We start from the raw sequence: 21,699 nt of genomic DNA, 5'->3' as shown, positions 1-21,699 counted from the left end.
CACTTCTTGTGTCCAGGATCTGTTAAAGCTCCCTCATTAGTTCAGTGGGCCTGATGGTCCTCTCCAAGTATTGTTTTCATTCCATTCATTACCATCCCTGTTTGTTACTGATAAATCAACTAAGTGCTATTTAAAGAGGGAAAAAAAAAAAAGCAAAAAACCCCACACACCTAAAAAACCCTCCCTCCTTTTTTTCTTTTTTTAAGCAGGCTATGAATATGCTTACAATCCAAATGTGCCCAAACTGCAGAGATCTGGCCTGCCAAAACGATGCATCCAACTGACAGCCTGTTCTCCCCTTGATGTACACATGGGCATTTAAGCACACTGAATCACTCAGACAGCTCATCTGTCCCATCAATGACAGTGGATATTTGCAGTTGGAGACTAGAACGGTAGATGCACGGGCGCAGCCGTTACATCCCTCCACAAGGAAACACCAGACCACTTACAACAGAGACACGGACAATGTGAACTAACCTGGCATACTGCATAACTCACTATAATCTCAGAGATCATAATCAGGCACTATACCATCTTGTCTCTCTGGTAAGACCTGTGTGAACCAGAACACATTACTAGAACATCTAGCCATGGCAGTATAAGTAACAAAGGATACACTGCGACCCCAGGCTAATGGTTCCACTGTCATTTCAAAGGCATACCTACATCTTAAATTGTCCTTTGACACTCCTGGCCTGTGTTTCATGCATTAGATACATGGGAAGAAAATGGTGTTCATCTTATTCTTCAAAGTCCAACACCAGCAATAGTGAACTGTGTTGAAAATTTGTCTTGTATTTAGAAACACCCTCCCCTACAGTAAAGAAAAGGATACTGGTGATGTCTAGCAAAGACTCTGGAATGTCACGTAATCTATGGCTGGGCTGCACGGAGTTAAAAACAGGAGACTAAGCTGCACAACACCTGTGACTGCAATTACCTGCCAATCCATCTTTGCATTTTTGTTGGAGTGGCTAATCTCAGAACAAAGCACCACAATATGAACACACAGTATGAGAAAACTGAGAGTCAGCCATGAGAACACTATTATATTTGCAGAAATGCATTTCAATAGCAGTACTTGCAAGTTCTGCCTCAAATGCCAGATTATAATATGCCTGCTCAAGACGAGAGCTAGGCTGAATTGATTCCAAGGTGTTGGATTCCCAGTTGCAAAGTAACTGTTGTTTCTGTGGTGGAAAGCATGAGGGGAAAGAAAAAAAAAAAATCCTTTTTGGATGCCTTAGCGCAAAACCTATTGATTTTTATTAATGACCAGAATAATTTAAATCTATTTCAATATAAGCTGATTTCATCAATGTATGGATATAAGACAGTGAAATGAGACTGGCATTATAAGGAATGCCTACGTGGAAAAATTAGGAGCTGCATCCACACGTTTGGGAAGTCAATCATCCGAATTGCATGACACGCTGAGTGGCAGAGGCATGGTACATGGTACACACTACCTATTGCCACATCCAGCTCAAGCCTTCTGAGAGGCACAGACGTTAGTCAGTGGTAGATACCCGTATCCATTAGGTGATCTGCCTACTGTTCTACCTTTGTTTTTCATTGTAGTGGGTTTATGTGGCAAGGTTTTGGTAGTTGGGGGTAGGGGGAAATGAACTGCAGGGGTGGCTTCTGTGAGAAGACACCAGAAGCTGCCCCCATGTCAGACAGAGCCAGTTCCAAGAGGAACCCACCGCTGGCCAAGGCCAAGCCCATCAGCGACAGTGGTAGCACCTCTGTGATAACATATTTAAGAAGGGGAAAAAAAAACACTGTGCAACAGCAGCAGCCAGGAGAGAGGAGTGAGAACATGTGAGAGAGACAACCCTGCAGACCCCCAGGTCAGTGAAGAAGGAGGGGGAGGAGGTGCGCCAGGCACCAGAGCAGAGATTCCCCTGCAGCCCGTGGGAAAGACCATGGTGAGGCAAGTTGTCCTCCTGCAGTCCACAGAGGTCCATGGTGGAGCAGATATCCATCCTGCAGCCTGTGGAGGACCCCACACTGGAACAAGTGGATGAGCCCTAAAGGAAGCTGTGACCCCGCGGAGAGCCTGTGCTGGAGCAGGCTCCTGGCAGGAACTGCAGACCCGTGGAGAGAGGAGCCCATGCAGAAGTATGTTTTCTGGCAGGACCTGTGACCCTGTGGGGGATCCACACTGGAGCAGCCTGTGCTTGAAGGACTGCACCCCATGGAAAGGGCCCATGCTGGAGCAGTTCTTGCAGAACTGCAGCCCATGGGAAGGGTCCACATTGGAGAAGTTTGTGAAGGACTGTCTCCTGTGGGAGTGACCCCACGCTGGAGCAGGAGAAAGTGTGAGGAGGAAGGAGCAGCAGAGACGAAGTACTATGAACTGATTGCAACCCTCATTCCCCATCCCCCTGAGCCACTCAGGGGAAGGAGTTAGATGAGACAGGAGTGAAGCTGAGCCTGGGAAGAAGGGAGAGGTGGGGGGGAAGGTGTTTTTAGATTTGTTCTTACTTCTCATTATCCTACTCTGATTAATTGGCAATAAATTAAATTAAGTTCCCTATGTCAAGTCTGGTTTGCTCTTGACTATAATTGGCACGTGATCTCCCTGTCCTGATCTCGACCCATGAGCTTTTAATCATATTTTTCTCTCCCATCTTGTTGAGAAGGGGAAGTGATTGAGTGACTTACTGGGCACCTGGCAGCCAGCCAAGGTCAACCTACCACATTCATGAAACAGTCAAACACTATTAGCCAAAAGCCACTACACACAAAATAAAAACAAACAAATAAATTTCATCTAAACAGGAGAGAGTAGCCCACAATTTCTTTTGACAAACCAGAGCATACTCTTCAATATCATTCTGAAGATACTCACTAATTAACCCATTTCTCTGTTCTCTCAACAATGTAATGTCAAGCTTTTCTCATATTAAGTCAGCCTTCTCAATATCTTAAGTTAAAACAAATGTAAGAAAACTTTTTTTTTTAAAGGAAAACTACCCTTTAGAAGCACAAGCTCATGTGCAGAGAAAAACTGCAGAATGAACATCTAGCAACTTCTGAGCCTGAGTCAATTCACCTTCAAGCTTGCACAAAAAAAGAAGTCCTTTTGACTTAAATGTGAGCATCCACTGATGTATCAACAAACATAACCTGGAAATCAGCAAGTACCTTCCAGTTTAGAGTTAATATTAAGTACATGGAAAACACTGCAAATTATCACAATAGAAATAAATCAATACTAAAATTTATACTAAAATAATGTGATACTAGGATGTATTAGCCACTAAACACTCTGTGCTGGTACCAGAGATACAGGGAGAGGCTTGGAATACAGCCAGCAGTCTGAGCGTAATGGTCTTGTTCTCATATAAATCAAGAGAGCATAGCAAAATTGCAACTATGGAATAAAAACAAGACTTTCTATATGCACATGGAGGATATTCTAGCCTGCTAACAATTAACAGCATTATCAAAAGCATAAAACTGTGACATCCTCTACAGCCAAAATTCAGTATTTACTGCACATTACTGCCTTTATTGAAGTTGCTGTGGGTTTTTTTCCTAAAGATACTGGCATGGACCCTACAGCAGGTACTCAGTATCTCATAGGAGAACATTTTATTTATTTACAGAAGGCATACTTACTGTTTACTACAGCAACAGAAACCTCAGCTCCATGTTGTCCTCAAAAAGCTTGGCACTATGAGATTCTCATGGTGATCTTGAGGACTACTTCAAACCAGGTATGAGCACAGCCGTAGTTAATGCCTATCCCCCCTCAGCTGTAATTAATACCTATCACCCCTCATCCAAGTTTCCAAATTCAGTAGTCAATTTAAGCCATAGCACATTAGCAAGGCTCTCCCTCATGAAACAGCCAATCCTGTTTATACTACACGAGATAATACTCAGTTATCTAGCTTTCATTTTCTCAATTCCTGTTAATATACATACTGCCACTATCTCCACAGTCAGAGTTCAAACACTGTCCTTTAAAGAAATAAACCCCATGTTTGCATATATTGTTCTGTAGTTGCCATGTCAAAACTGCCTGCACCAGATTAAGTCTCCCTATGACAGAGAGGCAGTATTAAAAATTACTATCATTCTTCATCTGTCTGATTATGGAAGTAATTTACCTATCTCTGTGGCTGAAGCAGAAACTTACAGGACTTTGCTGTGGTCTTTGAAAGAAAATACATGTCTGTTGAGCAGATGAGGTGAGAGATGTAAGAAGAAAAAAGGTAGCTTAGAACACAAGCAACATATTCTTAAATTGCTATCCTGCAAGAGAAAGAGAAGGAAAACTCTTTGAACTCTCCCACTACCCACTCTTGCCCCATGCATCTCCCCTGAAACAGCCCTATTGGAATTGGCTCCAAACAGCTACTCACAACTGTCTTCCTCCGTTGCCATCAATGGCCAGTTACAAAGCTGTACCTTGCAAGAACTTTTTGCACTGAGGAATCACAAGATTTCCCAGCTCTTGCCTTATTCATACTTCATTCACACTTGCATACACACTCCAGGAACATTTGCTTCACTCATTCTTTGTGACTCACACAAGAAGTAAACTCCTACCTGTAATTGCCCATAGTAACAGGTAGAGAACACCAAGTCCAAATGCCATGCTGCACCAGGAAGGCAGTGACAACTGCTTTTCCAACCAGCTGCGTGGAAATTGTATACCTTAGCGTCGGTTTCCTCTAATATTGTTTACTTCCCTGCTGCGGCCATGAAGCACTGCAACAGACAGCACAGGAGAAAATAGGTCAGATGTGAGCATTAATTAGAATGTCACAGTAAAAGCCAAGACAGGTTAAATGTAGGCTTTATTATTACTTCCTGACTTCTTGATGGATGACATAGTAGATCAGGCAAGCTGAAGACACAGAACAAATTACCTACCTGGAAATCTCATTCTCCGGAGATGCAGAAATGTCCCAGAAAGGTTTGCACACTTGCGCTCCTGTACCTCAAACCCCACAAATATTTTGTCTGCAGTTAGCCAGACCCTGGTGTTGCTCTGACTTTAAACAGAAACTAGCAGGTACGCTTAACTGAGAAGTCACGGACAGTATCATCCATGCTAAAATTCTTGAGGCAGCCCTCAAGCTATTCTCTCCCAGCTATCAAGGTAATGCAAGCAGAGCTTCTCCAGAATTTCTAGGGAGACATTCCTTGCCAAGACACTAAATTCTCCAAATATGGCAGCCTAAGCAAAAAATAGGCCTACTAAGGAAGGAATAGTTGAAAGCAACATTATTCATGCAAGGAAAAAAGTTAGTTTAGCCAAACTCACAACTCTCCCTCCTCCCGCCCCTGCCACCAAAGGATCCTAAGTAGATGCTTGACCAAAAAACACTTCTGTAAATGAAAACACAGGCAGTGCTTTTTTCAGAGAACAGTACTTCTCAAGGCAGAGTATCCCAGGCAATTCCCTTTGACGTTCATTATGTGACTTGGTAAAGGTAATGACTTTCGTATTTCAGCTGCCTGTATCTACGTATGATAGAAATACCGCTAACTGGCTGCTCTTGGCAGGTTCTTTACCACACATAATTTTATATGATGAAAGACCATCTTGCTTTTTTCCCTTGCCAAGGGAAGAAGGAAGTTACTCAGACATGCTCCTCTTGCTAAGGCTGACTGGACTAGAGTAGAAATCCTAACGGCTCAGCAGCTGGACATTTGCTCTCAGAGAAAGGATCTTTTGTAGATGGCATGTCTGTAAAGCACAGGAGCAACTGGACTGTGGTCTGCAACTTATACTTTTGTGACTGACCAATAAAACCCTACCATGGAGGAAGGCTCAGAGGAGATGGGCAAGGGCAATGTGCCCAGGGAGCTCAGGAAATCAGGTAGGGTGTGACTGACCACAGCTTTTGCAAAGCCAGCCCTGTATTTATCTCAACACAAAGGGGACCAGAGGTTGGCCTTTGTTTTAGGTGATAGGTGTTGTTAAACATCTATCCACAGTTGAGTGGATCAACTGATGATGTAAACGTTTCTCCCATTTAGTTCATTAGTATGAATGTCTCCCTGAGCTAGCCAGACCAGCATGGGGGAAACAAACACATAGCTCAGCCCAATACAGAGTATAAAAACTGAAAAACTAATGAAACAATTTTGAAGACAGCAATGGGCTCGAGCAGACTTCAGCCCACGCGTTCCTTTCCAGTGACGGAGGATGCCCAGTGTTGCAACGGTGAGCTTATTGTAGAGACCAGTAATGGGAATCACATTGGTATTGCGATTGAACTGTATACTGCCATTACTATACTTTGCCAAGTGTAATGTACATTTGCACTGTGATTTCAGTATATTTTGTATTGCTCCACTAAATCAGAAATCCCGTGTCACATCAAGTATCTCCAATAAGTAAATCTGATATTAAACATTATACCCTCCACCCTTGGAATATCTAAAAGTACCTGGCCAGAGTGTACTGGACTCTGACAACTTCTCCTCAAGTCTGTGGTACAAACACTAACTCTGCTCAGGACATAAGCAAAATGACCACAGAGCATCACTAAAGCAAGATAAAAAAAGAAAATAATAAATTAGATTTAAAAACGAGTCCCAAGTACAAAAAGATAAGGCTTTGGGCAAGCTCCCTGCAAACCCAGGAGAGAATATTATTAACTTTCCAAAGGCCTGATACTTCATTTAAAATATAACCTGACTTTTGTGACCTTTGTTCTATCCAACTTCAAAAAAAGTCCCCCTCCTAAGGCAGGTGCAAAGTGGCCAGAACACTGAAGAATAAGCTGGTCTCCCAATTTATTCATATGCTGCACAATTAGAAAAGTTATCTCTGATCACAAAAAATAACTGTCACCAAAAACCACCAAAACACACCACACAACAACACTATGCTGTTTCTAGTATGACACTATTTTGATATCTGCAGTTAGATGTTCTCTCAGGAAGCGATTCCTGACAGAATAGATGTAGCTGTGCTCCTCTGTACTGAGCAGGACTAATTTAGTAAGGCTTCACCTTAGAACAACAGGTTGTCTAAATGCTTCCAGGCACTACTTCTATGATACAAACTCTTCAGCAACAAGGCCATTTTTTACTGTCTTGCATTCCCCAATTACTCTCCTGTCCTTCCATCACCTATAAAGTTATCTGGTTTTGTAACAGACAAAAAGCCCAAAAGTTCTTATTTTTTTAAGCCAAGTCATTCCAAATGTCCCGCTTAGAATGCAGCCACTGAAATGGTTGAGACCTGGGCATCATCAGGGTACAGTACGATCAGCAACTGAACAGAAATGAGCACTTCAGCATAGGAGAGGAAGAATGTTTAAGTAAGTCCTGAAGGTCCCACAACATGGAGCGTCATATTTTTATTTCACTGTAAAGGCGATACAAATGAAATTGTTTCATTTTGCGCTGAAATTAACTACGCAGACTCACACAATCAATCCACAGAATGGTTGAGGTGGGAAGGGACATCTAGAGGTCACCTTGTCTACCCCCCCCGCTCAAGCAGGACAACCTGGAGCAGGCTGCCAAGGACCATATCCAGACTGATGTGAGTATCTCCAACGATGGAGACTCCGCAGCCTCCTTGGGCAACCTGTACCAGTACTTGGTCACCCTCACAGTAAGAAAGTGTTTCCTGATGTTCAGAGGGGAACCTCCAGTGTTTGAGTTTGTGCTTGTTGCCAGCTGGTCTGTCACTGGGAACCACCTGGCCCAATCTTCCTTACACCCTCCCTCCAGGTATTTGTAAACACTGAAGACTTCCCTCCAAGCCTTCTCCAGGCTGAATAGCCCCAGCTTTCTCAGCCTTTCCTCATAGGAAAGATGCTCCAGTCCCTTGATCATCTTCAATGGACTCCCTCCCATAGCTCCATATCTGTACTGGGGAGCCCAGAACTGGACACAGCACCCAAGGTGTAGCCTCACTAGTGCTGAGCAGAGGGGAAGGATCACCTCCCTTGACCTGCTAGCAATGTTCCTCCTAATGCAGCCCAGGATACCATTAGCCTTCTTTGTGGCAAGGACACAGTGCTGGCTCACAGTCAACTTGGTGTCCACCAGGACCCCTAGGTCCTTTTCTGCCAATCTGCTTTACAGCTGGGTGGTCCCCATCGAGTTGTTCCTCCCCATGGGCAATTCCACTTGCTGAACTTCTTGAGGTCCCTGTCAGCCCATTGCTCGAACCTGTCAAGGTCCCTCTGGATGGAAGCACGACTCTCTGGCCTATCCACCACTTCTCCCAGTTTTGTGTCATCAGCAAACTTGCTGATGGTACACTGGGCCCCATCATCCAGATCATTAATGAAGATGTTAAACAGGACAGGGCCCAGTACTGATCCCTGGGGTACACCTCTAGTTACTGGCCTCCAACCAGAGTTTGTGCCACTGACCATCACACTCTGGACACAGCCATTCAGCTATTTTTCAGTCCACCTCGCTATCTGCTTATCCAGCCATTATTTCAACAGCTTCTCTACACGGATGTTATGTGAGACAGTGTCAAAAGCCTTCCTGAAGTCAAGGTAGGCAATATCCACTGTTCTGCCCCAATCTACCAAGCCAGACTTCCATAATGAAATGACTAAGAGGTTGGTCAAGCATGACTTCCCCTTGGTGAATCTATCCTGACTCTCAGCTATGCAGGCAGTGATCCCCAGTTGAAAACAGCTGATTTCTTAAGCCTTTCCAGCTGAACCCACTAGCACGCACCTGCCAGTGCTGATCATCTGCACATTTATTCTAACACATTACTCAAAGTGATTATTTTTATGTAGTGTTTTATTTCAGAACATTCAAACTAAATCAGAGGGCCATACAGAGCATATAATTTTTATAAACTTCACTTTCCAACAGTTTTTTTGAATGTTTCTGTTGCTTTTGAGAATGAGAACACAGGAACATAGATAGGATGGATGGAGAACCTAATAAGTATGTCCAACTTATTAACACATATATCCCAAATACCTCAGCAGGCTGAGGCAGAGGGAAGATACTATTATGGTAAGACCATAATTTCACACACAGCCTTCTTCCTGTTTCTATGGAAATCTGTCTAGATTTGGAAAAGTTGTTAGCCACCAAAAATTGTGATTTGCAGACGAGCTTATTACTGAAACTCAAGGTTTCTAAGATACTGTGCAGTTGCTGTAACCTTCACTCATTCCCAGCAGCAGCCAAACAGACCAGGTGCCTAAGAGAGACTTTCAGCCCTTTAGCCTAAGGAAAAATGCATCAGGCTCTGTATCAGAACATCACGAGGTCAGAATTAACCCCAATCAGAAGGCAGAAAAAGAATTGTTTATTTTATAGGCCTTTTCCTCTGCGAGGCCAACTTTACTATCTCACTGCCACTAAAAGGAGACAAGTAGCAGCTTCTATACCCTACAGAAGAGTTGACTGAGGAATCTACATGATTACTTCCAGCAACACCAAGAAAAACACTGAAACACTGTGCAAATGATCCAGATGTTTGCAGCACTACTTGTCCTGAATTCAGAAACACAAGTACTTCTGGCAAACAGTTGTGGGTTTGGGGTTTTTTTTTAATTTATATTAAGAAAACGTGAGTTACCAAAGCTACAAAATGCCAGAAATTAGACCACATGCACAATCTTCATTGAATCCTTATGGGACACACCATGTGAGGGTACAATGAATGTACAAAAGCAGCACTGTGTCCTCCCGGGCTTCTTTGTGGCTACACATCTATTGATATTTAATTTCCACATAATAAAAGAGCTTGCGTTCACTGCAAAACTAGCTTGCATTTCCTGATATTAGGATCAAGCTCAGACACAAAGCACATGCGGTCACAATTCAGCACATAGCTTCTGATCCACAGATGAGAATCTAACTACAAGAAACTGCATGCTTTCTTACACAGTTAAGACAGTAAACACTGCGGCAGTTTATGCATGCAATGCTCCTCTTATCTTCCCCATGATACTGTACTGTTCCCCACAAGTACAAGTTTCACCACAACACACAAGAGACATTAAAATTTAAGGTGGCGGCTAGCCATGAGATTCCAACAGTTAAAAATAACTAAGGCCACAAGATTAATTTTCTAGCTGAATCTCCAACCTTCACTGATATCACAAAGACTGTTATTTTTGTAACAATACGAGCAGACAGCACTACTGGTAATGACTGGAATTTCTTGGCTCTTAATAATAAGAGTGACTTGCACTCTTAGCTAGATGAGGGATGGCAGCCTTGAGAAGTATATAGGCAGGTATGGTAAAAATATATATGTATTATACATATATTGCCTTACTCTGAAAGCCATGTTTTGCTGTTCCAGCTGGCAGCTTCTGGCAGCACTCTGGCCAACAGAAGAAGGGAATTCTGAACTGATCCCTCAAGACAAGCATTTTGACTTTACAATCTTTTACACATATGCAGTTGCTGATCAGGACCACAACATCTTTTGGTAAACACCACATGAAGTACAACAGCTTTCCAAGGAAAAGGAATTGCCTGTATTGTCCCCCTTTCCTCCACCCCAAATCTCACTCTGCGTTTTGGTTCACCTGGACTTTAATGCAGACTCAAGTAATTTTCTGCCTTAGAGACAGAAAGGGGTCAGCCAAGCAGAACTATATTGTCACCTCCTGCACATAATTAGGCCAGGGCTATAACAGTAAGAACACGTATGGACTGAATTACCTGTATCTGGGAACACATTCAAATCCTAGAGCTGCAGAACAGCAAATACAGCATAAGGCAGTACACTGGTGCCCTACAAAAGGTGTAGCAGAACCTCTTCACGCTAATAAAATCAGAGACAGGAACAAGTGGTGTCACGAAAGCAGCCAGAGAACAATGCCAGGCAGCAGAAACCTCCAGGAGAGCAAGGGCCCTGAATGCTGGGCCCAGCCACACTAGCATCAGTGGGAAAGGCAAGCAGGGGCTTCTCACCTCCTTGCCCTTCTGGTCATTAGCACAGCTAGGCAACATGCCAAAAGAAATACTGAAACAGCATCTGAAACTCAAGCCACAGCTAAAGCAAAACCCCTATTTTTGAACTAACAGTATCTCTTATAAAAAGCAGGATGGCTGAGTAAATGAACATATTACCAATTTGGCAGTCCTACGCTTAATGTAACTGTCTATATACATATATATACACACACACACGAGGTTGTCTTGAAACAACAAAAGTTTACAACTTCAGCCAAAGCAATACCAGCTACAGAAAGGGCAGCAAAAACTTTTATGTTATTTATTGTCCAGTGCAATTTGAAGTGTTGCAATTAAATCAACTACTAGATTTTGCTTCAATGTTATAGCAGTAATAGCAGTCACGACGCAAACATTGTGGAGGAAGACAACGCAAAACTACTACATTCAAATTTAAGTTTTACTGCGAAAGTTCTCTGGAACCCACTTAAAATGAAAACCAAACTTTCTGTTTTATGGCCTTCAAGTGACTGGTATTACCTTCATTAATTAACAATATACCATACAGTATAAGAAACAACAGTCTGACACTTGAAGTCAAATGCATGTGCTAGGATTTTTGGTAATATTTTTGTATTAAAAGACTATGGTGTTATAAAACCAGACTTAGAAGTTACACAAGTGCATCTAATTTATGATAGCCTTCAAGAGCTGTTCACAGATTGATTGGCAGAGACTGGCTCAAGCAATGGAAGTACTAATGTCAACAAAGCTAATTGACCATTTTTGAGATTAGAGTATTGAACACCCAGCCACTGCCTGAGATACAATCACACACACTGCAGGAAAAAAGCTTGCATAAGGTGGCATGGGTACAACAGTAGATAGCAGGAAAGGCCAAAATCTTGCAAGTGAAGTACATAAACACTCTCTCCATTTGTGTCTTGGTATTTTACCACCTTCAAGAAAAGACTCTTAATGCGGTTGGATGCTGTACATCCATTTCTAGACTTAAAATCTTGTGTGTTGATACAAGAGCAGAGAAATTAGTAAATCTTCTTGGCTAAGAAAGGCAGGGCAGGAAGTCTTTTCACCCACATGACCATGCCAAGTTTTATGTCCATTGTTAGTCTGGTCTCCTGCTGAGAAAAAGCTTACTTGACCACTGTGTAAATAGATCCCTTTTTTTTTTTCTCCTTACAGTACCCTTTAAGCCATCAACTGATTTCAACCAGAGAACAGACTACCAGCAGGTAATTAAATTCCTATCACTTCTGTAAAAACAGCCAAGCCAGAGAAGGCAAAACTGCCCACCCAGAAAAAACATGTCATCCAATTTCCATAATTGAAAATGGTAGCCCGTGTGTCACACTTTCAGTGCAGTCTGTGGAAAGAGGGGACTACATGGAAAAAAATGTAGAGGCACATGCAAAGACAATGGAAAAAATCCCTGTTTGACCTCAAGACACAGATTCACAGAAATCTTCACTAACTCTGCTGTTCAGAAAATTAGTTGCTTGTTATAAACAAATAAAGCCCACATGTGCACACACACTCCCCTAAGAGCCCCACCTCAGATGACTGAGCACATTTTGTTTCTTTATAGAAAACATCTATATTTAACCAGTGGAACTCCTTGTAACATGCAGAAGAGTTACTAAACTGTACAGAGGACAGATTTATCAAGGAAAACTCATTAGGACGGGAAACAACTATTAAACCGCCCCCCTAATCAAGGTTAACTAGCTGAAAACTGGCATGAGGCTAACCACATTCATATTACCTCCAACCAGACTGACTGAATTCCTATCTGCTCAGCACAAAGTCACATCATCCTGAAAAATACTCCACAGTCATACCCTGGCACCATTCAGATAGAGATTAGGTACTTAAATGGAAAAGCAACTACATCTGCAGTTAAATTAGATTACAAATTTGTACAGAAAGACACTTTGTGACAGAAATTGAAAGCCAACTGCCTGACAGTAGGAAGGATTTCTCCCCATGGGTACAATATCCATTACAGTGGTTCTGCGCTTCCTCTACAGCACTGAAATTGGAGATTGCTGGATATACAGCACTTGATCACAACTCCACCTTTCATCACCAATTTCCTACTAAGGATATACATTTAGTACCACTATCAAAACTAGCAAACATCAAGCATCACCACATGCTTTCTTAAAGGAAAGATATAAAAGCAAAGTCCATACAACCAATATGTGAAGAAGCCCACAGCAAGTCTACTTTATTCACCATCACAGAAGGTAGAGCTGTGAAGGACCTGAAGAGCTCTGCCTGAAACAGATACCATGTCTGTGCACATGGGGAGGAGTGGGCAATTAAACAAAACAAACACCTATTAGAGTTGCGTGGCTAAGGATCAGTCTCCTACTACAAGGTATTGTAAAGGCAAAGGCAGATACAGAACCTACCCCAAAGAGTTTAAAAGCCAGTATATCATATATCAACTCCACTATCTTGTCATGCAGGCAGTATGAGGAACATGAGAGTGCTCCTAGAGCACAAACAGATAGGGAGGAACAGAGGGCAAACCAGTTTGTGCTTCATTTTGTTCCCTCAACTATCTGACTATCCATAGGTTATCTGTGATATGCTCCTGAAGGGGGGGCAGGGGAATGATGGAACTGTCTTCTGATTTTCTATAGCAATCCCAACGTAGCTAGCACCCAAAACTGCAGTGATATAAAAATCACACATAGCATTTCCTTCTGTTTAAGCTCTGCTCTACTGTTCAGAATGCAATCTGACAAAGCATTTCACATATTACACATCAGCACCATGCTCACCAGTCACGCATAAATGCAGGTTTAGGCTCTAACAAACACACACTTTGACAAAAGACTGGAGAGCAGCTCAGCAAAAGTAATATTCTTACATTCTTTGGATATATAAATATCGAGAGATATATATATACACACACACACACGGAGGACAACATAAAGCTGTGATTTCTGAGCTCGGGTCAGATATTGCTAAATGCACATACACACTTCGAAGACATCCCATCAAAACTGTTCGACCCTTCATACATAAATACGTATATATATTTATAGATGTATACAAATAAATATATATAATAGTATATATAAAACATATACACGTTCCCCCAGCGCAACCCACCGTCGCTTCTCCCCACGCTCCCGGCCTAACAGGTTGCACACGCACACGCCACGCGTTTTGCCACACGCAGACGGGGGAAGGAGGCAGAACTCCCCAAAGACCGGGATCGTCGCCACCGCTGTCCCGTCAGTATTTCACAGCACGGCGCTCAGAGCCGTGCCAGAACACTCCTTTCCCCGGAGCCCTTCGCACCCGGGCTGCGCTTCCCCGCGGACCCCAGGGACCCCCTCACCCGGCGCCCGAGCGGGGAGCTGGGCAGCGCCGGCTCCGTTTATCCACCCCTTCCCCACCCGCGCCGGCACCTGCGGCCGCGCCCAGGCCGCGGCGGACGAGCCTACCTGCCGGCGGACGGCAGGAGCCGGCGGGGCCCCCACGGCCCCCTTCCTCCGGCGGGTGCTCGGCACCGGCGGGGCTGGGAGCCGGCGCGGGTGCTGTGGGAGGCCGGGGGGGGGTGGTGGTGCTCGGCGGGGCCGGGCGGCGAGGTGCCGCCCGCCTCCTCGCCGCTGCTGACTCAGGAGCAGGCGCCGTCCTTCTGTACACCTCCCGGGGGCGGCCGCCGCGTTCCGCGCAGGATCACTGCCCAGAGACCCCCCCCTCACACACACACACACACCCCGCCCCAGCACGCACCGCCCCGGCGCTGAGGCCGCCGAGCCCGCCGCAGCGGAAGGGAGCCACACCTGCGGGCAGCGGCAGGGAGAAGAGGGGCGGGAAGCGGCCCACCGGGCGGGGACGCGGGGTTGGTCCGACTTCAGCCCCGGAGGGAGAGCGGGGGCTTCCTACGAGCAGGGCGAGGAGGCGCCGCGCCTCCATTTTGAGGAGGGGGCGCGGGAGAGAGGCCGGGCGCAGGGGGCAGGAAATGGCGCCGCCCCCCGGCAGGGCTGCGAGCCGGGAATGGCGTCCCCGCGGCCGGTGTTAACGCCGCGGCGGGGGGCGGGCGGCGCCGGTCCCGCTCCCGTTGCTGTCTGTCCCGCTCCCGTTGCCTGCAGTGGAGCCGTGTTACCTTCCGTGGGATTACCCCGAGAGGGGCTTTACCTTTCCGGAGACTCGACCTCGGTGCTGCTGCTGGAGATAAAGCAGCAAGAGGCTCCGAGGTCTTAAGAGCTTAAGCAAAGGTCTTCAGATGTTGAACCAACAAGCTGTCGTGAGAAGGTAGCCGAGCCCTCCGTGCCACGCGACGTTGCGTACCGGTGCTCGAAAGGCAACCGCAGCGTCCCTTGTTGGTCTGCCGAGGGGCCTCGAAGGTGGGATCCCCCCACCTTTGTATCGTCGTGCTGCACGAAGGTCTCCGGACCTTCGCCACCCGCGTGGCTTTTGCCTGCTCTGTGTCCGCGTGCAATGTTCTGGGGACGCTGTCGCTCCTGGCAGGGATTTTCCACAGTGACTGGCTGCGTGGGGACTGCAGCAGGAGGCTAGGACCTTGTCTGGCGTGAGCTGCGCTGGGGCGAGCCCGCCAGTCCACACGTCCTCTTTCTACCTTCCTTCTGATTCTTACCTTTCCAACTTACTGAAAAACGTTGGGCCAGGGCCCCAACGCTGCTCAGCTGGCAAAGCCCTGCATCCTAATAACAAGTCTCTCTCTGAAGCCTCTGTAAGAGTACTCATAGTTTATTCAGCGTAGCTTTTCAATAAAATATTCAGCATTTCTGCGTCTTTGATTTTGTGCTCTCCCTAGTTCTTGCCTCATTCACATTTTCTGCTGAGGGACTCTGGCATGTTTGCAGTCAGAGCATGCAGAAATGGTTTGTTTGTTTCTTTGATTTTTACAATTGCACACCAAAATAATTGGCCTATTTCCATTTGGAAAGAGGCATTTTTCTACTCGACACCGAATTCCATGTGCCATAGAGAAGTGGTTTAAGTTTGTCCGTCTCAGCAATGTTTTAAGCAAGCAATTTCATTTTCAAGTGAAATACAATGCAGAGCGCTGTGAATTTCAAACTTTAATTGCAAAGGTTTCATGCTGATTTGCACAAGCCTGTCAAGGTCCCAAATTCCCTGTTCCACCTGCTAGTGATGCTAGTGTATCGCCAAGTTCTGCTTAGTCTTTAACAAATTGCCAACTCGTGACTCAGAGTAAATGGTATTTTGCAGGTGCTACAGGATGATGAAAAAAAAAGAGCTCTGAAGATGTAAAAAATGTCATCTCTTGAGCATACAACCTTCTCTTCTGATTCCCACCTTACCAACTTTTTTTAACAATAGTCTGGATGACATTTCCTGAAGCTAGTTAAATCTTCCTTGATACGGGGAGCCCATAGCTCACGTGCTTGCTCTGTAAAGCAAGGAATTAAATCTCTGAACTGTAATAGTGGATTTCTTGTGAATATGTATGAAGGAGCCTAAAGGAATTGCCTGTTGACATTTTTTAAAATATTTTTTTCGCTATGTTGTTATGCCAGTTTTGATTCCTCAGTTTTTCTGTGATTTCCATGTGTTGGCTGTTTCGGCCATCTTATGGAGACTGAAGTCTGCTTATTTTAAGTAAAAAGGATCACGTGAATTCCTAAGAATTATTCTAATAACAACACAAAAGGATTATTGAGAAGACTGTTACATTTCTTCCGATGTTGACCGAGGCTACTTGACTTTGAAGAGGAAGTGTGTGTGGAGAGAGGAAGCCTGGCTATCTTTCCTTTGTGAGGCAGCCCCATTCCTCATGTCTTGCAGCCTTCCTGCCAGCACTGAGGGTTGATTTACTGACCCAGTGGGGAAAGAGGATTCTCCTCCAATGCTTCGCATGGTTGTGCAATCCTAATTTTACTGACTGTAAAATCACCAGGTAGGGTGGCACTTTTTTTTTTTTTTTTATTTCTTCTGCAGGAAAGATTATTCATCTGTGCACTCAATGCTAGTGCTCTTTGAATGTGCAGGTATGCAAAAGGCTCCTTAGCACAGCACAGGCTTAGGGAGACAAGTCCTCTGTGTCTCCTGTCAGGAGGTACCTCCTCATTTCTTAATGAAAGCAGGGGGAAAAGGATGAGAGCAGTAACTGTCCCTCTGTTCGCTTTCTCTGCACGGGAGTAGCTGATCCAGTGCCCTTGACTTTCTTGCATGCACGTTGCCTTCTCTGTTGAATGAACAAGACACAGCTAGTCCTACGCAAACGCAAAGGCATCAGAGCAAACAGCTCCCATTCGAGAAACCCAGCAGCAGCGCCTGGTGCCTATTCACAGTCTGCAAACTCCAGAAATGCTATGAAATGTCGGAACAGATCGAGAAAGCAGGTTCACTGCAGAAGGCTGAGGCTTAAGATGATATTTTCTTGCTAAGCCAATTCTTGCCTCTCATATCATTGATGAACTAATAGGCTTAACCCTCATGAAATAATAGGCTCGGAGTGCTGTAATGCTATCTGAAAATCATTAAAACTTCAAAATGTAGCCTTCTAGGTAAACGTTGATCTGGTTACCTCCAGCTGCCTTCCCACAGTAAGTGCATTCATTTGATCAGACAAAAGCCTTGTGAAGCTGTCATCACCCAGGACAACTAAATCACTGCCAGACATTCAGGGGCATTTTGGAGTCTGCCTCTGACACCCACCCCCCATCACTGCCAAATGGCTCTTCTGAGCAGCTTGGTGCTGTGACAGGGAAGCCCTGGCCTGATTCATAGTATTACTGCAGCATGCCGGGAGGTTCCTTCCATCCCAGGGGGCTGGCGCAGCCCTCCCTGCACCCTGCTCTCCTTCCTCCTCTCCCCTGGTTTGCTAAATCAGCAGCTTTGAAGTTTTCCGTGTGATATCTATTCCAAAAGAAAGAGGTCTGGGAGCTACGCTACTTTGGTTACCAATACTTAACCTTTGTTAGATTGTATTGTGCTTTTCCGAAAATACCCTTTCCGCACCTCCCATCTTAAATAGGTAAAAAAACTTCATCTCTCTCAGCTCGAGGAAGTGCCTGCCAACACTGAAAAAGAGGGTAGTACTCACCTTCAGGGCATCTGAGACAGGTTTTTTCCTGATTCCTCAATGATTGTGAGAATTTTTGAAAGCCACAATGAGGTGAGTTCCCCTGGCCGTGTTTGTCCAGCATTGTCAGTTGTACTCACATGTTATTTCTACTGCCAGTCCAGGTAAAGCTTCTGCCTCGACAAATGATATCTGAGTAGGTTTTTATTAGCTTCTCTGTCCCACCAGTGACAGTAGAGTGACATGGTATAATCCTTTCCTTCTTTCTTTTGTTGAAGTATGTTATCTTTCATTGAGGCAGATGTATACGTTTACTCTTGTCCTTAATCAAAACTGTAGTTTTACAACATTTCTTTATGTTTGTAGGTCCATTTCTTATCATGTATGCATGAATGCATAAATAATGATACACTAGTAATTTTACCATGGGTTGTTGCAGATACAGTATTACTTTCATTTCAATTGCAATTTAGCAACATTCCTGCCTACTGCATCTCCTGTTTTCTCAGTTGTTACTGAAACGGCAGTGTTGCACTGACGACTTCTCTGTCGCTGGGCTTCTGTTTTCTCTGAGCTGATGTTCCACAACATGCCTGATCTCCAAGAAATAAAAGCTGCTATTTATGAATCTTTACTAATGAATCTTTTTTGTACTCTTAGTGAACACAAAACCTGGAAAGCTTTACCCTAATGAAGTTAAGTGGAGTCACTCCTGCTTGGGGTTTACCTGCACTAGGTGCTTCAAGGCAGCACCTGCATGCACAGTGTCTTCAGTACGATTTTGTATTGGATTGCCTGCCTCTGGGTAAAAACACACTAAAATACCAAGAAGTGATAACATGACCTTTGTGGAGATTTTCAAATCACATTGAGCTGATACAGCTGAAAATCATGCCAATTACTCATCAAAACATACCCATCTGTTTCTGTGTAATTATTCCTATCTTTATTCTCTCCTTGTTGACTATTTCCACTCTTTGCGTTGTTTTAACTTCTCAGTTAAGATCTATAGGGCAAGGACTTTTACTTTGTACACCAACCGTAACAGTAGTTATGATTTTGCAGGTGTTGCCATGATACAGCTAATCAGGTTTGTATTTTGATCTAGTAATTTTGGATATGTCTTCTTTGTCCTTGTATCAAATTGACTTCCAAACCTTTATATGATGTGTGATATTTATAGCTTTAATCTTCCATGTACCTCCTCTTTGTAAAACAATTTTTTATTAGTTACTGTTTCAGATTACTCCCTGTAGTTAAGAGCATAAATGTTCTTTAGGTGTATACTTTTAATCATGATAATATGATTTTCTGCTGTTACTGTGGTTTTGCCTCCTTTTTTTTTTATTAAAATCTATTTATTATTTGCCTCCACAGATGTTTAACATTTCCTTACGTTGTTCTATGTATATCTCTTCTCTTTTAGTAATTTCAAGCTATTTTCACGTAGAGGTGTTTAAAACTTTGCCTGGATCCTCAAAACAAGTTGCTTCTCTTGATACCTGAATCAAATTATTAATAAAATAATGCTTCTGATAGTACAGGATTTCCTCAAGGTCCATTGTTGTCATTGATTATCTATAGGAGAGAATTACTGCATTTTCTTACATTCCCATGTTTGTATAAGTCCTTTGGGATGTATAGATGCCATATGTATCACTGAATCAGGGAAAGAAATCAAATTATCAAGTTATAGCCCAAGAAATGTTTTGCTTGGTTTTACTTTGCTGTTTCTATCCCCTTAAATATTTATAATGTTTTCTTACAAGTTTTAGTTGCCATATTCAGCAGCTATTTTACCTTTTACATCAATGTAAAAGGCAAATTGATATAAGGGCTCTGACTCTTGATTGTCACCAATTTGGGTACTTATTAAGTGGTTTAAAGTGTATTTAATTAAAGATGTAGTGCTTGCTTAGCATTCAATAGTCAGTAAAAAAATTTAGCATTTATGCCCTCTTAATTTTTTTTAAATATTGCTTTTACTGCAGTTCAAGAAGAGTTTTAAAAGCTCTACGCATAATTTCCTCATTCTGGAAGAATGACTAACCACTAATTATGCTGAAGATAGTCTTCCTCTTGCCTGTCTTTATAGTTAGAAAAATGAATTGGCCCTTACAAAGTGTTACGACTTTGCTTGTTCCTAATAAAAATATTATGTCCCTACTCACTATTTCAAAGGTTAAGAAACACTGCCCTTCAAAGGAGGGATCAGTTAGTCGATGCTAAAGATGGATCCGAAGTTTAGGCATTGTGCTAAGTCACACAGAGGTCTAAACGCTCTTTTTTCTTTTCTTTCTTCCCCAAATTAAAAATCTATCCTACAAGATCAGCCATTAGCCTTTTTCACATCTTCCAAAAGAGTCTGGAAGGTGCCCACATAAACAAAAGCAGCCACAATGCAGAGGACCACGTAAACTGGTGTTCCTTTGACAAAACACGAGTTTATTGTGCCTTCCCTTCGGTTTGGGTTTGCGTGGCCAGGTTTCGGTAGCTGGGCCGGGGCCACAGCCGGCTCCTGAGAGAAGCTGCTAGAAGTTTCCCTGGGTCCAAGTTGGTCCCGCCCCTTCCAAGGCTGAGCCAATCAGCGACGGTGGTGGTGCCTGTGGGAGAACATAAGAGGGGCAACCTGCAGTAGAGGGAGGGGCTTGGGCTGTGAGAGGAACCCTTGTGTAGACATCAAGGTTACTGATGGAGGAGGTACACCGGAGGAGGTTGATGTCCCCGCAGCCCATGGTGAGATGGCAGGCTGTCCCCCCCCAGCCCACGGAGGGGAGCGGGGGAGCAGATGCCCACCTGCAGCCCGGGGAGAGAGGAGCCCACGCCGGAGCAGGGGTGGATGCCCCCCAAGATGGCCGGGACTCCAGGGGAAGGCCTGCACTGGAGCAGGCTGTGACTGAAGATCAGCTCCATGGAAAAGACCCCCGCCGGGGAAGTTTGTGGAGGGCTGTATCCTGTCAGAGAGACCCCATGGTGCAGCAGGGGACGAGTGAGGAGTCCTCCCCCTGAGGAGGAAGCAGCGGCAGAGACAAGGTGTGAGGAACTGGCCCCAACCGCCATTCCCTGTCCCCCTGCGCTGCCGGAGGGAGGAGGGAGAGAGAACTGGGAGTGGAGTTGAGGTGGGAAGGAGGGAGGGGTGGGGGGAAGGTGTTCTAAGGTTTTGTTTTACTTTCCATTATCCTGTTTCAATTTGACTGGTAACAAATTAAATTGATTTTGTTTTTTCCCCAAGTTGAGCCTGTCTTTTGCCTGTGACCGTAAGTGGTGAGTGATCCCTCCCTGTCCTTGTCTTGACCCATGAACGTTTCTTTATATTTTCTCTTCCCCAGCCCACTGGGGCTAGGGGGGAGGAGTGAGCGAGCAGCTTCATGGGCTTAAACCATGAATCCCTTTCTCCAGCATTCTTGGGAATGTTAAATTGCCACCCCTGTCTTCACCTTCCCCATGAATCCTTTGGCTGCAACTACCAGGGAGGGGAAGGAAATGGAAATAGTGAAAGTAAACCTCATGACATTTCTTTCCTCTTAGTGAGGAAAAAGAGAGCACGCAGCAAATCAAAAGGTGTGAGCACTATTTTCTTGTGCTGGTATTGTCACTCACAGCCAGGTGCAGGAGGACAGGGAAGACTTGCAGCAGCAAAGTTACTGATACAGAGAAAGAACCTGTCTTGTGGTCTAAAGTCAACTGGTACAGAAATGACTCCTTAAAAATGCCAGTAAATATGAACTGACATTGTGAGTCTTAACTAGGCTGTCTTTTTTTGC

At 44.4% G+C, this 21,699-nt stretch overlaps 1 protein-coding gene across 2 annotated transcripts in view; it reads right to left on the bottom strand.

Annotated features, from left to right (window-relative positions):
- The window catches only part of KIAA0319 (KIAA0319 ortholog), a 56,079-nt gene extending 41,549 nt beyond the window's left edge, over nt 1–14,530 (bottom strand). Inside the window, exons 1-2 of one of the 2 annotated variants that reach the window (XM_052803276.1) lie at nt 14,364–14,530; nt 4,570–4,731 (exon numbers count right to left, since the gene is read on the bottom strand). In XM_052803276.1, coding sequence (XP_052659236.1) covers nt 4,570–4,618 — 49 coding nt within the window. In that variant the 5' untranslated portion in view covers nt 4,619–4,731; nt 14,364–14,530. The remainder of the gene's footprint in view (nt 1–4,569; nt 4,732–14,363) is intronic. The other variant, XM_052803191.1, reaches the window with a different exon arrangement.
- Between the last annotated feature and the right edge of the window lie 7,169 nt (nt 14,531–21,699).

The sequence above is a fragment of the Harpia harpyja genome, chromosome 1 (genome assembly GCF_026419915.1).
Source record: "Harpia harpyja isolate bHarHar1 chromosome 1, bHarHar1 primary haplotype, whole genome shotgun sequence".
Taxonomy (NCBI): domain Eukaryota; kingdom Metazoa; phylum Chordata; class Aves; order Accipitriformes; family Accipitridae; genus Harpia; species Harpia harpyja.
The sequence above is the reverse complement of the archived record's forward strand: the minus strand, read 5'-3'. Positions and strand labels throughout refer to the sequence as shown.